The following is a 16,115-nucleotide window of genomic DNA, read 5'->3' on the forward strand; positions in this document are numbered from 1 at the left end:
GGGTGGAAATTTCACATGGTAAAATCTGGAAAAAAAAATCTCTGACTATACGCGGGTTTTTATGGCAAGTATAGTGCAATGCAAATGGTGAGCGCTAATGACGTCTTGCCCTACGTAGTGAATACTCGAGACTGGCAGTACAGCCATGTAGCCACTGTAGCTGTGAGCACAATTAACACGGTGTTGTTGGCTAGCATACCATCGTCATAGCTACAGCGGCTACAGTACCAGTGTTGGCGATGCTAAAGCAGTACGGAGTCAAGCAAGATGTGTCTACAATTTGTAATTTGTATGGAAGCGTGTTATTGTATTTTCCCATGTAATATGGTATAATGTCTATGATTGTTTTGTGTGCAATGTATTTCATTTCTTCTTTTTCTATACACATACAAAATACCCCTGCACTAACCATGAATTCAGAACAAACCTGCGAGAAGTGACCTGGTGAGCTTTAGCGCACCTTGAGAGAGTTGGCATGCAGCAACTAGCACTTCGACGAGAGATTCGGCCTGAATGCCCTCATTTTGTTGCCGACTATTGCGCAGTGTCACGTGGAATAGAAAGTTTCTCAGTATGAACGCACCATTACAGAGCACCTGCTTCCTTGTATGGCACTGTTGATGTCGGAGCTGGCATGAATCCCAAAAAAATCATGACTTTTGTTGTATTCAACTTGGAAATAGTTGAAACCACGGGCAAGGCACATTAGTGATTATTTCCTTTATTTTTTTACTTTTCATGAGTATCACGAATTGTTCTCATTGTTAGTGCTTTCTTGTTTTATGTTCCTTCAACATGATAAATAATTTCTTGACTCCTTTTTGAAAAGGTGGTGTCATTCAAGCTGCTTTAAAGGATCCCTGAAATGTTTTTTGTCGTACGCCAAGACACAGAGGGTACCTCAAAGAATGCTTTCTCACAAGAATTTTGTGTCAGCATGCTATGACACAGGTACAAGTGGTTAAATATTACCCTCCCCTCAGGCTGCAGCATTCCCCCTGAACTTTTACACCTTGCCACCATTGCTAAGTCCCACCTCAAGCAGTTACGCAAGTGTTGTCTACTTCTGGTTGAATTGAACCAAGTGTGCTCCTGCGTCTCTTTCCTACACAATTTTCTCATTACGCCTGGGCTGCATGTAGCAAAATTTAACGACAAACTGCGCGTGGCAGATGGATACACGTTGGCACTAAGCACAATGTTGGCTGGTTATCTTTCTTTAATGCTACATGAAGCAAAGAATTATGGATGCTGCTGTAGGCATTCACTGCATTGTGGTGAGCGTATATGCAATGTTATACCGCTAACATAGGTTAGCTGTTACCGGTATTATTTCGGTTTGATAATCACCTCCTGATAACATGACGCTACCTAATATGTATTTTTACGATTGTCGCTATATTACGCTGATAAGATTTCTTTGTGGTCATCAGCAGAAGAGGAAGGCGCTGCTGCAAACTTGTGAATGTGTTAAAATGCGCTATTTATAACGTTTTTGCTACTCTATAGAATCTAAAAAAATGGAATTGCAGAGAAAGAAAAGAAAAGTACATCGATCGAGAATTGAGCCAACACTTTTTGCATGGAAGGTAGAGACGTTACCACTACTACATCAAAGTCTAACTCAAGATAGCGGCTTTCTGATGGAAGTTTTGACATATTGTAAAGCATATTCAATTTCCCGCAACACTTGTTTTTTTTTGCGGATCTCGGCTTGTTAGAATATTTTTCTGTTATCATTCTGGACAAGAGAGAGAGAAAGCACTTTATTTGCACCCGTCAGAGAGTATGGGTGATTGGAGTGAGACGCAGCTCCCCTTTTCACCGTCTACCTCCCCCTAGACATCGGCCAGAATCAGTTGGCTTTCGGTGGCAGCCTGGGCTTAACCGATGACTTGTTTTTGGGCTTGTTCTTCCTGGATATGGAAGGAGGATTCCCATGACTCTCTGATAAATGCGGAACTTGTAGTTACCGCTGAAAGTGCTTTTCTTTTCAAAACTCTGAGTGACTGTTGCATTGACCAAGGAGGTTGGTGTTGACACATTGACATGCAGCGCTCACATCTTCTACAGCATGTAGTTGCTGAACTTTACTCCTTGCATACACCTGCAGCACAAGGCAAGCATGATACAGTGCTGGTATCATTCATGTTCTTGTCACCAAACAAGAGACTGCTGCTGCTATTTTCATGCGAGAACCCCTCCGTGACCAGCCGTGGTTACTCAGGGGCTATGATGTTGGGCTGCTGAGCTGGAGATCGCGGGATCGAATCCCGACGGGGGCGAAATGCGAAAACACCCGTGTACTTAGATTTAGGTGCACGTTAAAGAACCCTAGGTGGTCGAAATTTCCAGAGTCCTCCACTGTGGCGTTCCTCATATCAGAAAGCGGTTTTGGCACGTAAAGCCCCATAATTTAATTTGCGGAACAGATAAATGTGGAACAGATTGCCTAATGCAGTTGTGAGCAACGAGGGCTCTGCTGAATTTGAAAATGCATTAGATACTTCCTTTTGCGAGGATGTATACTAAATTTTTGCTACGAGCATTTTTGTTGACTTTTTTTTTGTATAATTACTGTTCTTTGCTCCTTTTTTTTCTCGTTGTTGCTGTTGTTAACTACCAGAGCGCCAGTTACATAGAAAGAAAACTATGTATCATGTATTCTTGAAACATCACCCTCCCTGTAATGACCCCAAGAACGGGGTTGACATAATCAAATAAATAAATAAATAAATAAACCCCTCCACGTCCCATCGTCTGCTCCCTTGCCAGAGCTGTAGCAGACGATTCTCAAGTGGAAGCGGGCCATTGGTTTGAAGAAATGTCTAGATTGATTACATTTGTTTACTTATTTTTAACGGTACACAAATTACTGCTGCGGCATGCCTCAAGTGTTGCTGATGACACATCGTGGATAGTCAATTCGATAGCTCACCTGACTGCGGTCACATATCCCTGCTATGTAGCAGAGGAGAGGGTAGCTGAAAACTCAGGTGATCGGCGCCGCTGCGATCAGTAGTGATGCGCATTTTTAAAGCTTTATAATAAATTATACGCCTTTTGCGGAATGCTTAAATGTGTCGCTTAATGATCAGCAGGGCCTACCCTAACAACTCGGTACGTTAGTACAAAATCATCAATATCGTTTCAGGATCCCTTTAAAGGGACACTGAAGGCAAATGTTAAGTCAACATAGACTGCTGAAATACCATTTCAGAAATCTCGCAGTGCTTGTTTCATGCCAAGAAAATACTTATTGTTCCAAACAAAATTGTGACTGAAGGGGCTGCATTCCTTTAGCACAATTCAAGTTGCTTGCCATGAGCAAGGTGTTGTGGCACTGCATACGTCACTATTGCCCTTTACTATGACTGGCAAGTAAAGCAGCACCCGAGAGCTGGTGTTATGGTGTTTTGTGTAAATGTAAAAGAAGGGCCAGAAACCGAGCCAACACAGAGCCGCCAGCATCCAAAGACATGACATGGATGTGGTATTCCCTGCTGCTAGCAGAAATTTTGCCTGTCACCTAAAAACTCGGCGCAACAGCTTCTGCCAGTTACCACGGGATTGTGTAATAAAATAACATGGCATCAGTCTGCCCACTTCCATCTGAATTCACTCTTGCTCTTCGCCGTGACACCAAGAAATAGATGGTAAAATGAGCCTTGGCTTTGTCTCATCTCAGACTGAGGACAACGTATTGGAGATGTTTGTACTTATTATTGAGATTATCTCTTTGTTTTGACGCGATTAGGCCGGAGACGCCACCGAGAGCAACAAAAGTGTATTGATTTCAGCTACCAGATGGCACCGTAGCAGTTCACTTTCTTATGCTAGCTATAGAAACTGTTGTAACCAAAACAGGAGATATTTATGTCTGCGCATTATAATTCAACTAGCACAGCACCATGTCGTCTGCTACCGAGAGCTTGTACACAATTTCTTCACTTCCAAAGTAGGCTGGTGCAGGCAAACCATGAACTCGTGCAGAATTTTCTTTACGTGAAGTCAAATCAAAGAATGCTGTGCAGGTGACACATGCTGCACTGTAAAATCAAGGATGAAACTGCTGCACTCCCTAAGCTAGTGCAGAAAGTGCAAACCATTTCCTTCGCGGCGTCGAACCAATGTGGTTGCCCCACACTGCAACGTGACAGCTTGTCGCTGTCACTTCAATATCGCACGCACGTGGTTGCTTCTTTAGTACGAGCTTTGCAAGTTAGCACAAAAAGTGCAGCAGCACTATGAAATACTGAAATCAAAGGGGCAAAATATGAGCGTGCAGGTCGTGTCAGGTCAAGCGAAAGCTAAACCTTTTTACCATATGCATCATCAATGCTAATGTCAATGACTTTTTTTAAAAGAATCGAATAGAAATGCAGAAGTAATTTTCATCTGTCTTATAATGTAATGCAATGATCTTTTTATGATTTATTTTTTTTAGTACTACCAACACAATTGCAAGGAGGTGTTACAATGTCATCGGGCTATTCCTAGAATGATTCAAGAGAGTCTCAAATCGTGTCCTACATTTACCTCACTTTCTTGCTTACTAAAGCTCTGTCTCAATAATATTAACGCCTTAGGCTTTTTTGAGCATTACCCTATTACTTTAGCTTGACTATTTGCCTTTAGTGTCCCTTTAATGCAGCTTTTTTTCTATGTTCCTCATCACACCTTGTGCACATTTTGTTAGAAATAAACTCATGTCATTTTAGTTTTGCATCTTCATAATCTTCCTTCACATTAACTTCTGGATCTTTGACTTCCTGTTATGCAGGAGTACTAAAAAGCAAAGTTCGCATTTACATTCTTGTTTGAGAACAAGTTGTGGTGCCAAGTGGTTTCACTGTCCTTCGTAATGCTTCCCTCAGTCCTTTGGAGTTGCAGACAAAAATGCAGTTGCAAATGTTTTGTTTTATCCAACACATCACAAACAGGCTGTACCTGCTTGGAGCTACGACACACCAATACTGACATGCAGGCACTGAATCTTTGTCGCAGCTGGCAATTTTGTGACAAGAATAGAAGAGATAGAAAACTTGCTTTTACCATAATTACCTGTAATTCAGATCTGTGATGCCCAACTTGTTGGTCTGGGTGACCAAGCACTTTGACCTTTAATTGTTGTCATAGAATAAGCAATGAAGCTTACACTTAATAGCATGATTGGGCAAAGGCGTAGCAATAAGCTTTATACTACTCTGGCACTGTCATCGAGTTTGTTGTTATATTACTGCACCTGTTTGAGCAATGGAGAAACATGTTTTTCTTTTATTTAGGTACCTCAGGCTCACTGAATGGACGACGAACAAGGGAAAAGTGCTGGTTATGTTTCCAGATCGTATCCTTTCCTCTTCTTGCAAGCGTACATCTTTGTTTGTTGCTTCCTTAACAGCCATGTCCAGAAATACTGCTGCCATTGTTTACCTGCAACTTCATAGGAATGGCCTTCAGTCGGTCACTGCATTACCAGTTCTATGTCTGGTACTACCACACTGTTCCGTACCTCTTGTGGTCAACAAGACTCTCAGGCATGACACGCCTTACACTGTGGGGCATGTTGGAGCTTGCCTGGAACACATTTCCTTCCACGAGCTGGAGCAGTGGCCTGCTCCACTTGTCGCACTTTGTTCTTCTAGTCAGTCTCTGGAAGGACTGGCCGACAGAGCCGTCTGTGCCGCCGTCAGTATCCAAGAATAAATAAATGTTATGACTGCCCCTTTCATTGCTGCAAAATTGAGGTTTCTCTGAAGCGAACCATTCACAGGTCAGTTCTCCAGTCTATCCCTAGTCAGAGCATGATGTGCCCATATTACACAGGCTTGTCCCTGCACCGGACAAATAAATATAATACAGTGAAATACTACTTACTTAGGTCAGCAAGTCGCTACTAGTGCCTATAATGAGTAAAATTATTTATCTTTTAGTCACATTTCCTTCTGTACCATTTAATTATCATAGCTTATTTCTATGAGTACCACATATACATGTCAAGGCCAATTGGGCAACGCTTGGGGGCCCACTGAATGATGTAGATGACTTGTCGCAGCAATACCACAGAGGAGAATATACGTTGTAACACAAGCAGACAACACTTGCTGTGTGCCAGAAGTGCTTAAGTGCACTGAAAAATTGTTTTTCTGTATTCCCTTTATGTTACTTTCTTTTTATAAAACAAATTAAGTAACATTTCAACTATTACAAACATCATTTGTCTACCATAAAGTTGGAAAAATTATCGATCACGCGCCCTAGTCAGCCAATCGGATAGCTTGCCCCACTGACGTCATGTGGGTGATTTGCGTCATATGGGTAGGGGGGGTTAAAATTCCGCCGCGCAGTGTGCTGCGATCGGCAGCGATGTGCATTTTTAAAACCTTATAATAAATTACACGCTTTACGCAGAGCACTTAGATGTGTCAATTAATGATCAGAAGGACCTACGCTAATGACTCAGTATGTTTGTAGAACATAGTCAAAATAGTTTCAGGGTCCCTTTAAGGCACTTTTTGTGGTGTAGCACGAATATTTTATTGAAGAACTACTGCTGAAGATGAATGACAAAATGTTGGATGCCAATGCTAAGGCAAAGAAGAGAAATGCTGAAACTCTGCGCAATAAGGCAACTGTTTCCTTGTAAATAGCGGCACGAATGTTTTATATCCCACTTCTAAACTTATTTGAGTTGTTGTAAATTAGTGGGCTGCGGTAATTAGTGTGTCGAAAGCGAAATGATTCGTTTAAGCACAATCTAGATTGAAAAAGTACATGTGTCCCCAATAAAATTGTTCATACGCAATTGTGAAGCTAATTCGAGTGCGTTACATTCATCATTGCCGCGCCATAAAAACCATAAGTACGAAAACACGGAAGGAAAGGTATTATGGATTAAATTTATTTGAAGTAATAGGTATGAAGTAAGGGCTATAATAAATAATAATAATAATAATGCACAAAAAACGTGCATTACAAAGAAGACAAAGTGCGACGCTATAAGAAGTTGCTGGCAACAATACTTGCACAATCTTTACAAAGCTGCTTTGTATCTGTGCCTCTAAATAAATGCTTTGTAAGGTGTCTGCTGCTCATTCCGCAGTTTTGACTGAAGAAAAAGTGTGGAGTGGTCGATAGAAGCATACTGCTGCTAGGTGAACCAAGCCGCGAACCAGTCATTCAAGCCGTATTCCCAAGCGCACCGCCGGCCTCTTCTCCGTGACGTCACTCGCCGAGCCCTCAGGTCTTCGTGTCTAGGGGGCGTTGGCTTGACCCGAGCAGGCGCCTCTTCATCCCAGTGTCGACTCCGCAGACAATGGCCACCGCGTCTTTCCATGACTTCTAAGCCCCTTGAGACGGCCGCAAGACATCTTCTCCCAGGATTTCCACCGCTTCTAACAAGCCGTGACGGCGACGGCGAATCCACTAATACTTGGTCCGCTGCCCGCGTTTAGTTATAGCGGCGCCGAGGGGGTGTTGATACGGCACATCGTCGCCCCTACAAAGTGAGTCGCCGCAGCAGATGGGGAAAGGTTCCACGGTCGCTTAATTCTGGGAAGCTCGCCACACCCACAGCAGCAGCTGGCTGGGAAAATTTTGTAGGTCGGTAACCTTGCGGGGCGTTCGTAACACTAGGTACTACGGAGTAGGTTTCTTAGCGCGTGTTGTAGACGTTTGTCCCTAGGCGTGTCGGCATTGCGGAGTGGGGTGGAGTTTGTTTACGCTCTGACTCTGGCTGCCGGCGCGGTAAAATAGGTGAAGCAGCGGGCACTGACGCCCGATTTGGCGACCGCTGTGTCGGACAGACTATTTCTCGCTTGCGGCGCTCGTGCTAAGTCGGTTGGGCGGAAGTGGCTGAAAGGCTGCCGGTGACGATGACTGACTCAGCACCAGCGCCGCAGGCGCGAGAATCCGTCCGACGTACTTTCAGAGGCAAAGTCCTGACTGGTGTTGCAGAAGTCGCGGGGCGTGGTAATACCGAACTTAGCGTCACAAATTGGCAGCTGGACGTAATTATGTTTATTCAATCGTGTTTTTAAATTTTTACTAATTGTAATATAACGTGTCATTATTTCGCATTATTGGCGGCGCTTCCAGGACAACGCTAGAACCCGGACTGGTCCGTAAGTTGGGGCTCGCCGCGAGGCCTGCGCGTGCCTGGGGTGTATAAGAGGAGACGTCCGCTATCGCGGACCGCCAATTTTTTATGCGAACACCCCATGGCACGCTTCGGCCTCCGCGGCCCCAACCAACGGGCAGCCTGCTTCCAGCTTTGAACCCCCCGCTACCCCTTGGGTGCCCAGGAGATCTTGCGCCGCCTGCTTTATTATAACCTCAGGTGCTATGTATCCTCGCGACGAAAAGTGAGAACCTTGCCCCTTCCGACACAGCGATCACCAAATGAGGCGTCCGTGCTCACTATCTCGCGGCTGTTGCGCTCCCGCCTCGACACGTGACCAGTGGAGGACTAGTGCGGGAAAGCCTGCGCATAGGACGATGTTTATTTACTTGCTACACGTGGTACGGGCAACATGCCAAGAGAGCTTTTCAACGAATTGCTAAGCGCAGGATATGTATTTATAAAATAAATATTTGAGAGGCAGGGACAAAGCAATGCTTATGTTGGTAGTCGCAAACTACCGAAACTGGCTGAAAGTCCCGTGTTTTTTGCCAGCAGCATTTTTGTTATTCGCAGCGGCGGAAGCGCTAGGGGCCCCAACGCCTTGCGTCTCCTTAACTAAAAAACTCTATTAAGAAATATTTTTGCACCGAAAAAATATGTGCGCATTCCCTAAGGGCCCCTCTTTTATGCCAGCTCCACTTCCTGTTTCTATTTAGTGTCGTTTTAACGCTGTCGTCTGGAAGTACCCTCGTAAAACGCGTGGCAAACACTGATCAGCGGCCTGGCGTTTTGTTTACGAACTGTAAATACAGAAATTAAGTTGCGCGGCAATCACTTTGTTTCACAGTGGGAAATGATGCGTTTAACACAAGCGTTCATAGAGGTTTCTGTTCTTCGCGAAGAGCTACGCCGTGAACCTGTGTTGCTTGTGAGCATGTTGCTATGCAGCCCTGGAAATTCCTATTGCTTAAGAAGATGCCGGTGGTAAAGAAAAGAGGTGAATAAGTGACGAGTAGGTACGTGATTTCGGTCACGACGTTTGGGTCGCCATGCAGGTTTTTATTATGTCAGCTGTCGGGAGGTGTCAATTGCCACAGGTCTTTCGTAGATCTCAGACCAACGACCAGAAACTACAAAGAAGCCTTGAATTAACTTGAACAAAATAAATTAGAATGTCAGCTTGCAGCTCAGCTTGATAAGTTGGAAAAAAAAAGCGGAAAACTTGTACAGACACAAGGTGAAAAATCAGCACACACAGCAAAGTAAGAATAAACACATGAATGAAAACTATATTAAAAGAGTAACACAAATGAAACGAAAGTTTTTGAATTCTGGCGATATGTATTAAAATTTAATTTCAGTGTTCACTGTAAGCTCACTTCTGCATACGTCTTGCTTGCATCCAAGTCCCGTTGCCGCGGCTTGACGCAGGTGCACACGCAGCCTCAGTCTCGCGTAGTTTGACACAAGGAGCTTTTCCACTGCTTCTTTGTGTTCCTGACAGGCGCCCGTTGCGCCCCACCGCTACATCTTTGTCAAGTACGTGGTTACAGCCTTCAAAGGAGATTTCATGGTGAAAACGCTTTCCGTCCAGGTGGTGATACCATTAAGATGTTCCTCGCAAGATTTGAGAACTAGCATGACTGCATCGCTTGGGTAATGAAGGTTGCTGCCTTCAGAGACGTATTCCTTGAGGGACGTCAAGTACGCATGCTCACTGCTGCTTGAGCCTAACAATGCAGGCTTGCTCTGCTCGCAGTGGCCAATAGATTTGAGGATCCCTTTTATAAGAAACCCACCGATATGAAACAAAATCTCGCACTCAGCTGATGTTAGCTCTTCGACAAACGGGATATCCGAGTCGTCGATGATAGCTTCAATCTCGGCTGCCGCTTCTTGCATACCTGCCGACAGCAGGTCGATCAGGTACTGTGCGTCATCGACATCGTAGCTAGTCGTTGACGGTGTGTGGATGAATTGGCTAACACAAACAAGCTTCAACGCACACTTCATATCGTAGGCGCTTGGAACAGGCTTCCTGAGACGTATAACCGAAAACAGATTTTCCAAGCAGTCCTGGAGCAATCGGCTCGTGAGGAAGAACTTGTAGCCTTCACTTAGGACATCCGGCAGGCGAATGATCACGGCTGTGGCTATCAAGAAACCCGCCTGTGAGGGCTTCCATTGGGATGTGCTCCCCATGTTTGTTCCCCGAATGGTCTCAAACGCCAAGCACAACACGTCTATGGCTGCGTTATATTTGTCCATGTGTTCAAGACTCAAGGCAGTTGATGGGTGTCGTGATGACATAAGAGCATACCACTTAAAGACAAGCTCTAAAAACCACGCTGTAGTTTTCGCCTCCGGATCCAAGATCTGCTTTATCAATTGGTATCAATTGGATTCGGTACTTAAGTACCGAATCCCGACAGAAGCTTCTCGAAAAAACTGAACGGCCATTCCCACCTTCATCTTCGTACTATGCCCGTTCGACACGTGGATCTCCGAGAGCTTTGGCGCGACTTTCAGCTCCCGTTTTTTGTCAAAGTCTACCACTGCGCGCACGTGTTCAAGTTTTACTTCCCTTGAGGGTAGGTCATGTTGACACTTGGTTGCATCACTAATGGTGAAAACGACAGAACTCAAAAGTTGGCCTCTGATGTTCTTAAGTACGTGTGCAGCATCTGCAGTGAAAAAGAGTTCTTTGTCTTCTAGACAAGGGTGTGGTATCGAGCATATGGCGTTGGAGTTCCTGTGGCTAGAGAAGCAAAACTCACGCTACACTGCCCTGTTGGAAGAAACCATATCCGAAGTGACGACGCGGATCCTCAAGGAGATATCTGCGCAAAGTTTCACGATATTCAATATGTAGTCTTTGAGAATAAGGCCGTCTATACTCCTTTCAGTAAAGTGATAGGCAATCACTTGCTTCCACCGCCAGTTAAGACCCCCTATCATGAACACCAAGGCATGGTGGGCAAGTTCATCTGGCTTTGCAGGTAAAGTTGTTCCCCCAAGAACATCTTCAGCGCGATAAAGCTCATAGCCCCTGACAATCTGCATCTCGTCTAGTAGCAGAACACAGTCTTTTTCAATGTCTTGCATACCCTCCGCTTTCGTTTTTAGCAGATCGATCACGTCAGTCAGGATACCGGGCAGAAAACTGAGTGCCTGTAGGCGACGCGCCAGAGTTCTGTTGATTACTTCGCAGCGGGTACCCGAGTTTCCTTAAGGTTTCATAGCCGGACGTCCCGTATGAAAATTTAATTTGAAGTGCTTGCTTTACACTTTGCGGAGACCAAGTACTCCCTTTGTTGCGCGACAGTGCCTGTATTTGGTCTTCGTTAAGGAACTTGATGTTCTTTCCGAATGTTTCGATGTTACCTTCGAGCTTCCTAACTTTTTTTCGGAGACCTCCTTGGATTGTTGAGTTTGCCTGGGTATTTCCGTGTCAGGTCTGCGAGCTGCCTACTTAATTCTGCGCAAGAGGTACAAGCAGACTGCAGGTCAGAGACCCCAGCATTCATTCCACTGGCTGAGACTTGCAGACCTGCTTCGTCTGCTACCAGCCCTTGAGCTGGCGTCGTGTGGGCTGCAATTCTGTTCTTGAGTCAGCTCAAACCTGCCTGGTGACGACATTGGGTCCATCGCAGCTGCATGATCATCAGTGGCTATGTCGTGTTGATCTTCAGGTAGGGCCGAGAGGACAGCGGGTCCGGTCCTATCCTTTGGTGCCTTTCTGTGACAAGGCAAAGCTGAGAAAACAAAGGATATCATCAAAATGCATCCCATAAACAGCATTATGCAACAGCGGTACATGCCACGAACGGCTTTCTTAGTGTATTTTCACTTTTCTGTCCAAAGCACCGCTTGTTACATTCATTAGACATTTAGAACTCCTGTAGAGCGACAAAATGTCATTTTCGGTCAGGGTCACTAATTTTTCGTGCCCGGCGCGGTTCCTATATATTTAAGTTACGTAGCAACAGCTTAAGAACGACCCCTCCCTCACCTAGCTCCTAGCGAGAGATGAAAATAGAACACGCTGAAAAATTGAACAACTTACGTCTGAAGGAAAACACTGTCGGCACCGCATTTAGCTTTAGTTTTTTCCACCCGTCTGCTCTGTTTCGCTCGAAGCTGTCCTCTTCGAAATGAGCCTGCGCGTTCATAGAAAGTGGTAAAATTTATTCCCTTCGCAAGATATGACCAGTGTTCGCACGCCAACAATTGCTGTGTTTCGTAGGTTCCTAAACATTTCCCGAACTTTACTGCAACTGCGACATTTAAAACCGCACTATTATGTTATGCAAACAATTCCGCACGTGCGAGTAACGTCCAAGTAACCTTAATTAGCAATGGTTATACTACAGGGTGTCAGAACACTGACGAACTTTGGGCGCATCATTCAACACAGCTTTTTCCTGGTTGTCCTGCACCGTCCGGAAGGGCGAGATAACGGCTCAAATTGATTCGCCTGCAGCACCGAAAAGCTGGGGCCGTAGTCTGTAGTGGTTCGCTTTGGAACCGGTTTGGTCTGTCTGTTACGTCTGGATTACGTCACTCGGAGAAAGAGTGGAACGGGGCGGCGTGAGGGGAGCCAATCAACGCGCGGCGGTCTGCCGGAAGATCACGTCATCATTTTTGTTTGTGCTTGGGGGACGGTATCATAGAGTTTCCTACAAAATTACTAGAGGGAACTCTGGCGCTGCAGTCGTTGTCCTACCATGGGAATGATGGGAAGTACATAGATTTGTCTGATCTTCATGCTTGTGGATTCAGACGTTCTTGTGGCTTTGCATATTACGCTATATAAATCTTATTGTCGTATATTTCAGCGCAGTCTGTATTGTTCGAAGTGCAGAAGATGCCGGGAACGCGTACAATTGCTATTAATTGCAACGATTGAGCTTGTCCAGGTGGCCAAATCGAAACGCGCCAAGCGTCTCAAGGCACTGGCATGCCCGCGATAAATTCATAAGGGCGTTTCATTCGCTTGTCGATGCGTACGTCCGTGGCTTAATGGTTTCAATATCAGGCTTATGTGATAGAGTCCCTGTGTTCGAATCCTGCCGTCGGGCAATTTTAATGATGTTTATTAAATTATTTGTTGCGCAATATACTGTTGAAAATGACGAGTTAACAAAGTCGCAATGCCGTTTGAAGCCAAAAGGACGAAGTTTAGGCAAATCCATGTACTTCCCATAATTCCTATGCTGGGACAACCGCTCCCATTGCAGCTCCCGTAGACACTAGCGCCAGAGTTCCCTCTAGTAATTCTTGTAGGAAACTCTATGGACGGTATAGCAATTGAAGGATGTTGCTGGTTTGATAAAAAAAAACATTGGTTTGTATATAGAACACTTGCAAATATAATTTTCAGTAATAAATGTGAGCTTGCGGCCCAGACGGCTACTGGGAGTTGTAATTTTATTCATGTTGTTTTCTTATTTAGTCGCTACGTGGTGCGCCATACGTTATGCAAACAACTTGCCTTGCTTTGTTTACGTTTTGGACTTGTTCGCGCGCCGAAACCAAAACGATGTCGTCGCACGAGGACAGGCGGCTGGGTCCATGTTTCAGCGAGGCAGCGCGAAATACTCGTTTCATTTGTCGAGGAGCACCTCTACCTAGCAAAGGCGTCGTGTGTGTTGGGCCAGCAGCTGACGGCGGCTTTCTGTTGCGCCGTGGATGGGAATCTAACCCATATTTTTTCTTTGCCCACAACCGTAATGGCCTTGGCGACGGCTGTAATGATCCGGCTGACCGAAGGCTGCGACAGTGCAATCGCTTCTTCATTCCCGGCGCACTGTTGAAAGCTCCCAGTGGCAAAAAACCGCAGCGCGCACAGCACTTTCATCGTAGTGTCGACACCATGAAATCTTTGAGGTCCGAGATGTTCTTCCAGCTCATCGCAAAGACGTCGCACCATGCCTTTGGAAAGCCTAAAATGCCTTCGAAACTCTACTTCGGCCATGCCGAACGCGTCGCGTCGTTGTGTTTCGGTGCTCCCCAGCAGCACAACCAGAGGAGCCGCCATTGCCGTGACTAGCCGGCAGCCACGGTTGCCCTAGCAACCCTCGACATCATGCTCGCCACCGCGCGCGACCCTCGAGCCATAGAGTTTCCTACAAAAATTACTATAGGGAACTCTGGCGCTAGTGTCTAGGGAGCTGCAATGGCAGCGGTTGTCCCAGCATGGGAATTATGGGAAGTAGATGGATTTGCCTAAACTTCGTCCTCTTGGCTTCAAACGGCTTTGTGACTTCGTAAACTCGTCATTTTCAACAGTGTATTGCGTAGTAAATAATTAAATAAACATCATTAAAATTGCCCGACGGCAGGATTCGAACACAGGGACTCTAGCGCAGAAATCTGGTATTGAAACCATTAAGCCACGGACGCATGTATCGACAAGTGAATGAACGCCCTTATGAATTTATCGCGGGTATGGCAGTGCCTTGGGACGCTTGGCGCGTTTCGATTTGGCCACCTGGACAAGCTCAATCGTTGCAATTAATAGCAATTGTGCGCGTTCCCGGCGTCTTCCGCACTTCGAAGAATATAGATTTCGCTGAAATATACAATAAGATTTATATAGCGTAAAATACAAAGCCACAAGAACGTCTGAATCCATAAGCACGAAGATCAGACAAATCCATGTACTTCCCATCATTCCCATGGTAGGACAACGACTGCAGCGCCAGAGTTCCCTCTAGTAATTTTTGTAGGAAACTCTATGCCTCGAGCGAACCACTTCTCCGCGGTTCCTCTCTTAGCAAGGAACCGGTTCCTTTCCAGATAATTGACAACCTGTGTGACGTCAACAAAATTTGTCGTCCCGCCCACGAGGGATGACGACAACGAAGCGCCGACCAATGGCAACAGCCAGACTGAAGCAGTTCCAAAGCGAACCGCTACAGAACACGGCCCCTGAAAACCATCAACGAACGCGCAACACACCACACCATAAGTAACACGTACAGACGCGCACATAGGTTTCAGAACATGACGGAGGCATTCGAGATGTTATTTTTTGTAAACACTTTGATGTTACTGCTACTAGTTTGCTTAACTGGTAATCTACTTGTCAGCCGAATGTTAACTACCAGGAAACATTATACGCAATCTATTTCGATCATCACTAACGCTTAGAAAGTCCACGTCAGAAAAATAATTCTCACGAAGCGCCGCAGTACTCACACTACATATGCACGAGGTGTTCGTGGGCTATCATTTGTCCCGCTTGATCCTTGCAGCCCACAAAATTCTTCTTTTTGGATCTCTTGAGAACTGAAACATTCGCGCCAACCATTCCTTGAGTGATTACTGCACAACGGCACGCAGCAGCCGGGCATTTTGTGCCGACGACACCCAGCGACCTCGTCGCAGCAATGTCCTACCACCTGCATCGTGCAGCGCGCGCGGCGGGCATGAACATGGCGGCGGTGGCTAGAACCAACCGGTTCTGGCGTGTTGTTCTGGCACTGGTTCTGGCGGCACCGGCGCCGTCAAAGAATGTGTCCACCCTGAACGGAGCGGCGGGCGAGGAGGACATCGAGGCGCCGTAAAGCCCCTCAATTTTTCAAATGTAGCGCCATTCTTAGATCTTTCCGCCATAGAGTTTCCTACTAGGAAACTCTATGCTTTCCGCCACCCCGCTCACCCTGGCGCGTCCTCCTCCACGGCTCCTGTCGCCCCAGCCTCCTCCGCTCCCCCATTGGCCAATCTGTGTCACGTGGAAGCAGGCGCCGCGCTTTTCTATATTTTTTTCTTTCCAGCGCGGAGGAGGCGCCGCGCTTTTGTATATTTTTTCTTTCCAGCGCGCGCCGACCTCCCTTGTTGGGCCTGCGCGACGAAAGTACGGCAGGCGGACTGACGGAGTGCGTTAGCGTAATAGAATGTGCAGGGCCGAGAACTTAATTGCGATGCCATGCTGCTGCGCCTTCGGTTGCCGCAACAGACACAGCGAGGGCAAAAAGCTTTTTGCTTT

General features: G+C 45.9%; 1 protein-coding gene across 2 annotated transcripts in view; it reads left to right on the forward strand.

Moving 5' to 3' along the window:
- Nucleotides 1–5,731, forward strand: part of Alg3 (Alg3, alpha-1,3- mannosyltransferase) — a 156,135-nt gene extending 150,404 nt beyond the window's left edge. Inside the window, exons 8-9 of one of the 2 annotated variants that reach the window (XM_055065668.2) lie at nucleotides 5,286–5,347; nucleotides 5,412–5,502. In XM_055065668.2, coding sequence (XP_054921643.1) covers nucleotides 5,286–5,303 — 18 coding nt within the window. In that variant the 3' untranslated portion in view covers nucleotides 5,304–5,347; nucleotides 5,412–5,502. Of the gene's footprint in view, nucleotides 1–5,285; nucleotides 5,348–5,411 lie in introns of both variants that reach the window. The other variant, XM_050169410.3, reaches the window with a different exon arrangement.
- The last annotated feature ends 10,384 nt before the right edge of the window (nucleotides 5,732–16,115 follow it).

Source organism: Dermacentor andersoni, chromosome 3 (genome assembly GCF_023375885.2).
Source record: "Dermacentor andersoni chromosome 3, qqDerAnde1_hic_scaffold, whole genome shotgun sequence".
NCBI lineage: Eukaryota > Metazoa > Arthropoda > Arachnida > Ixodida > Ixodidae > Dermacentor > Dermacentor andersoni.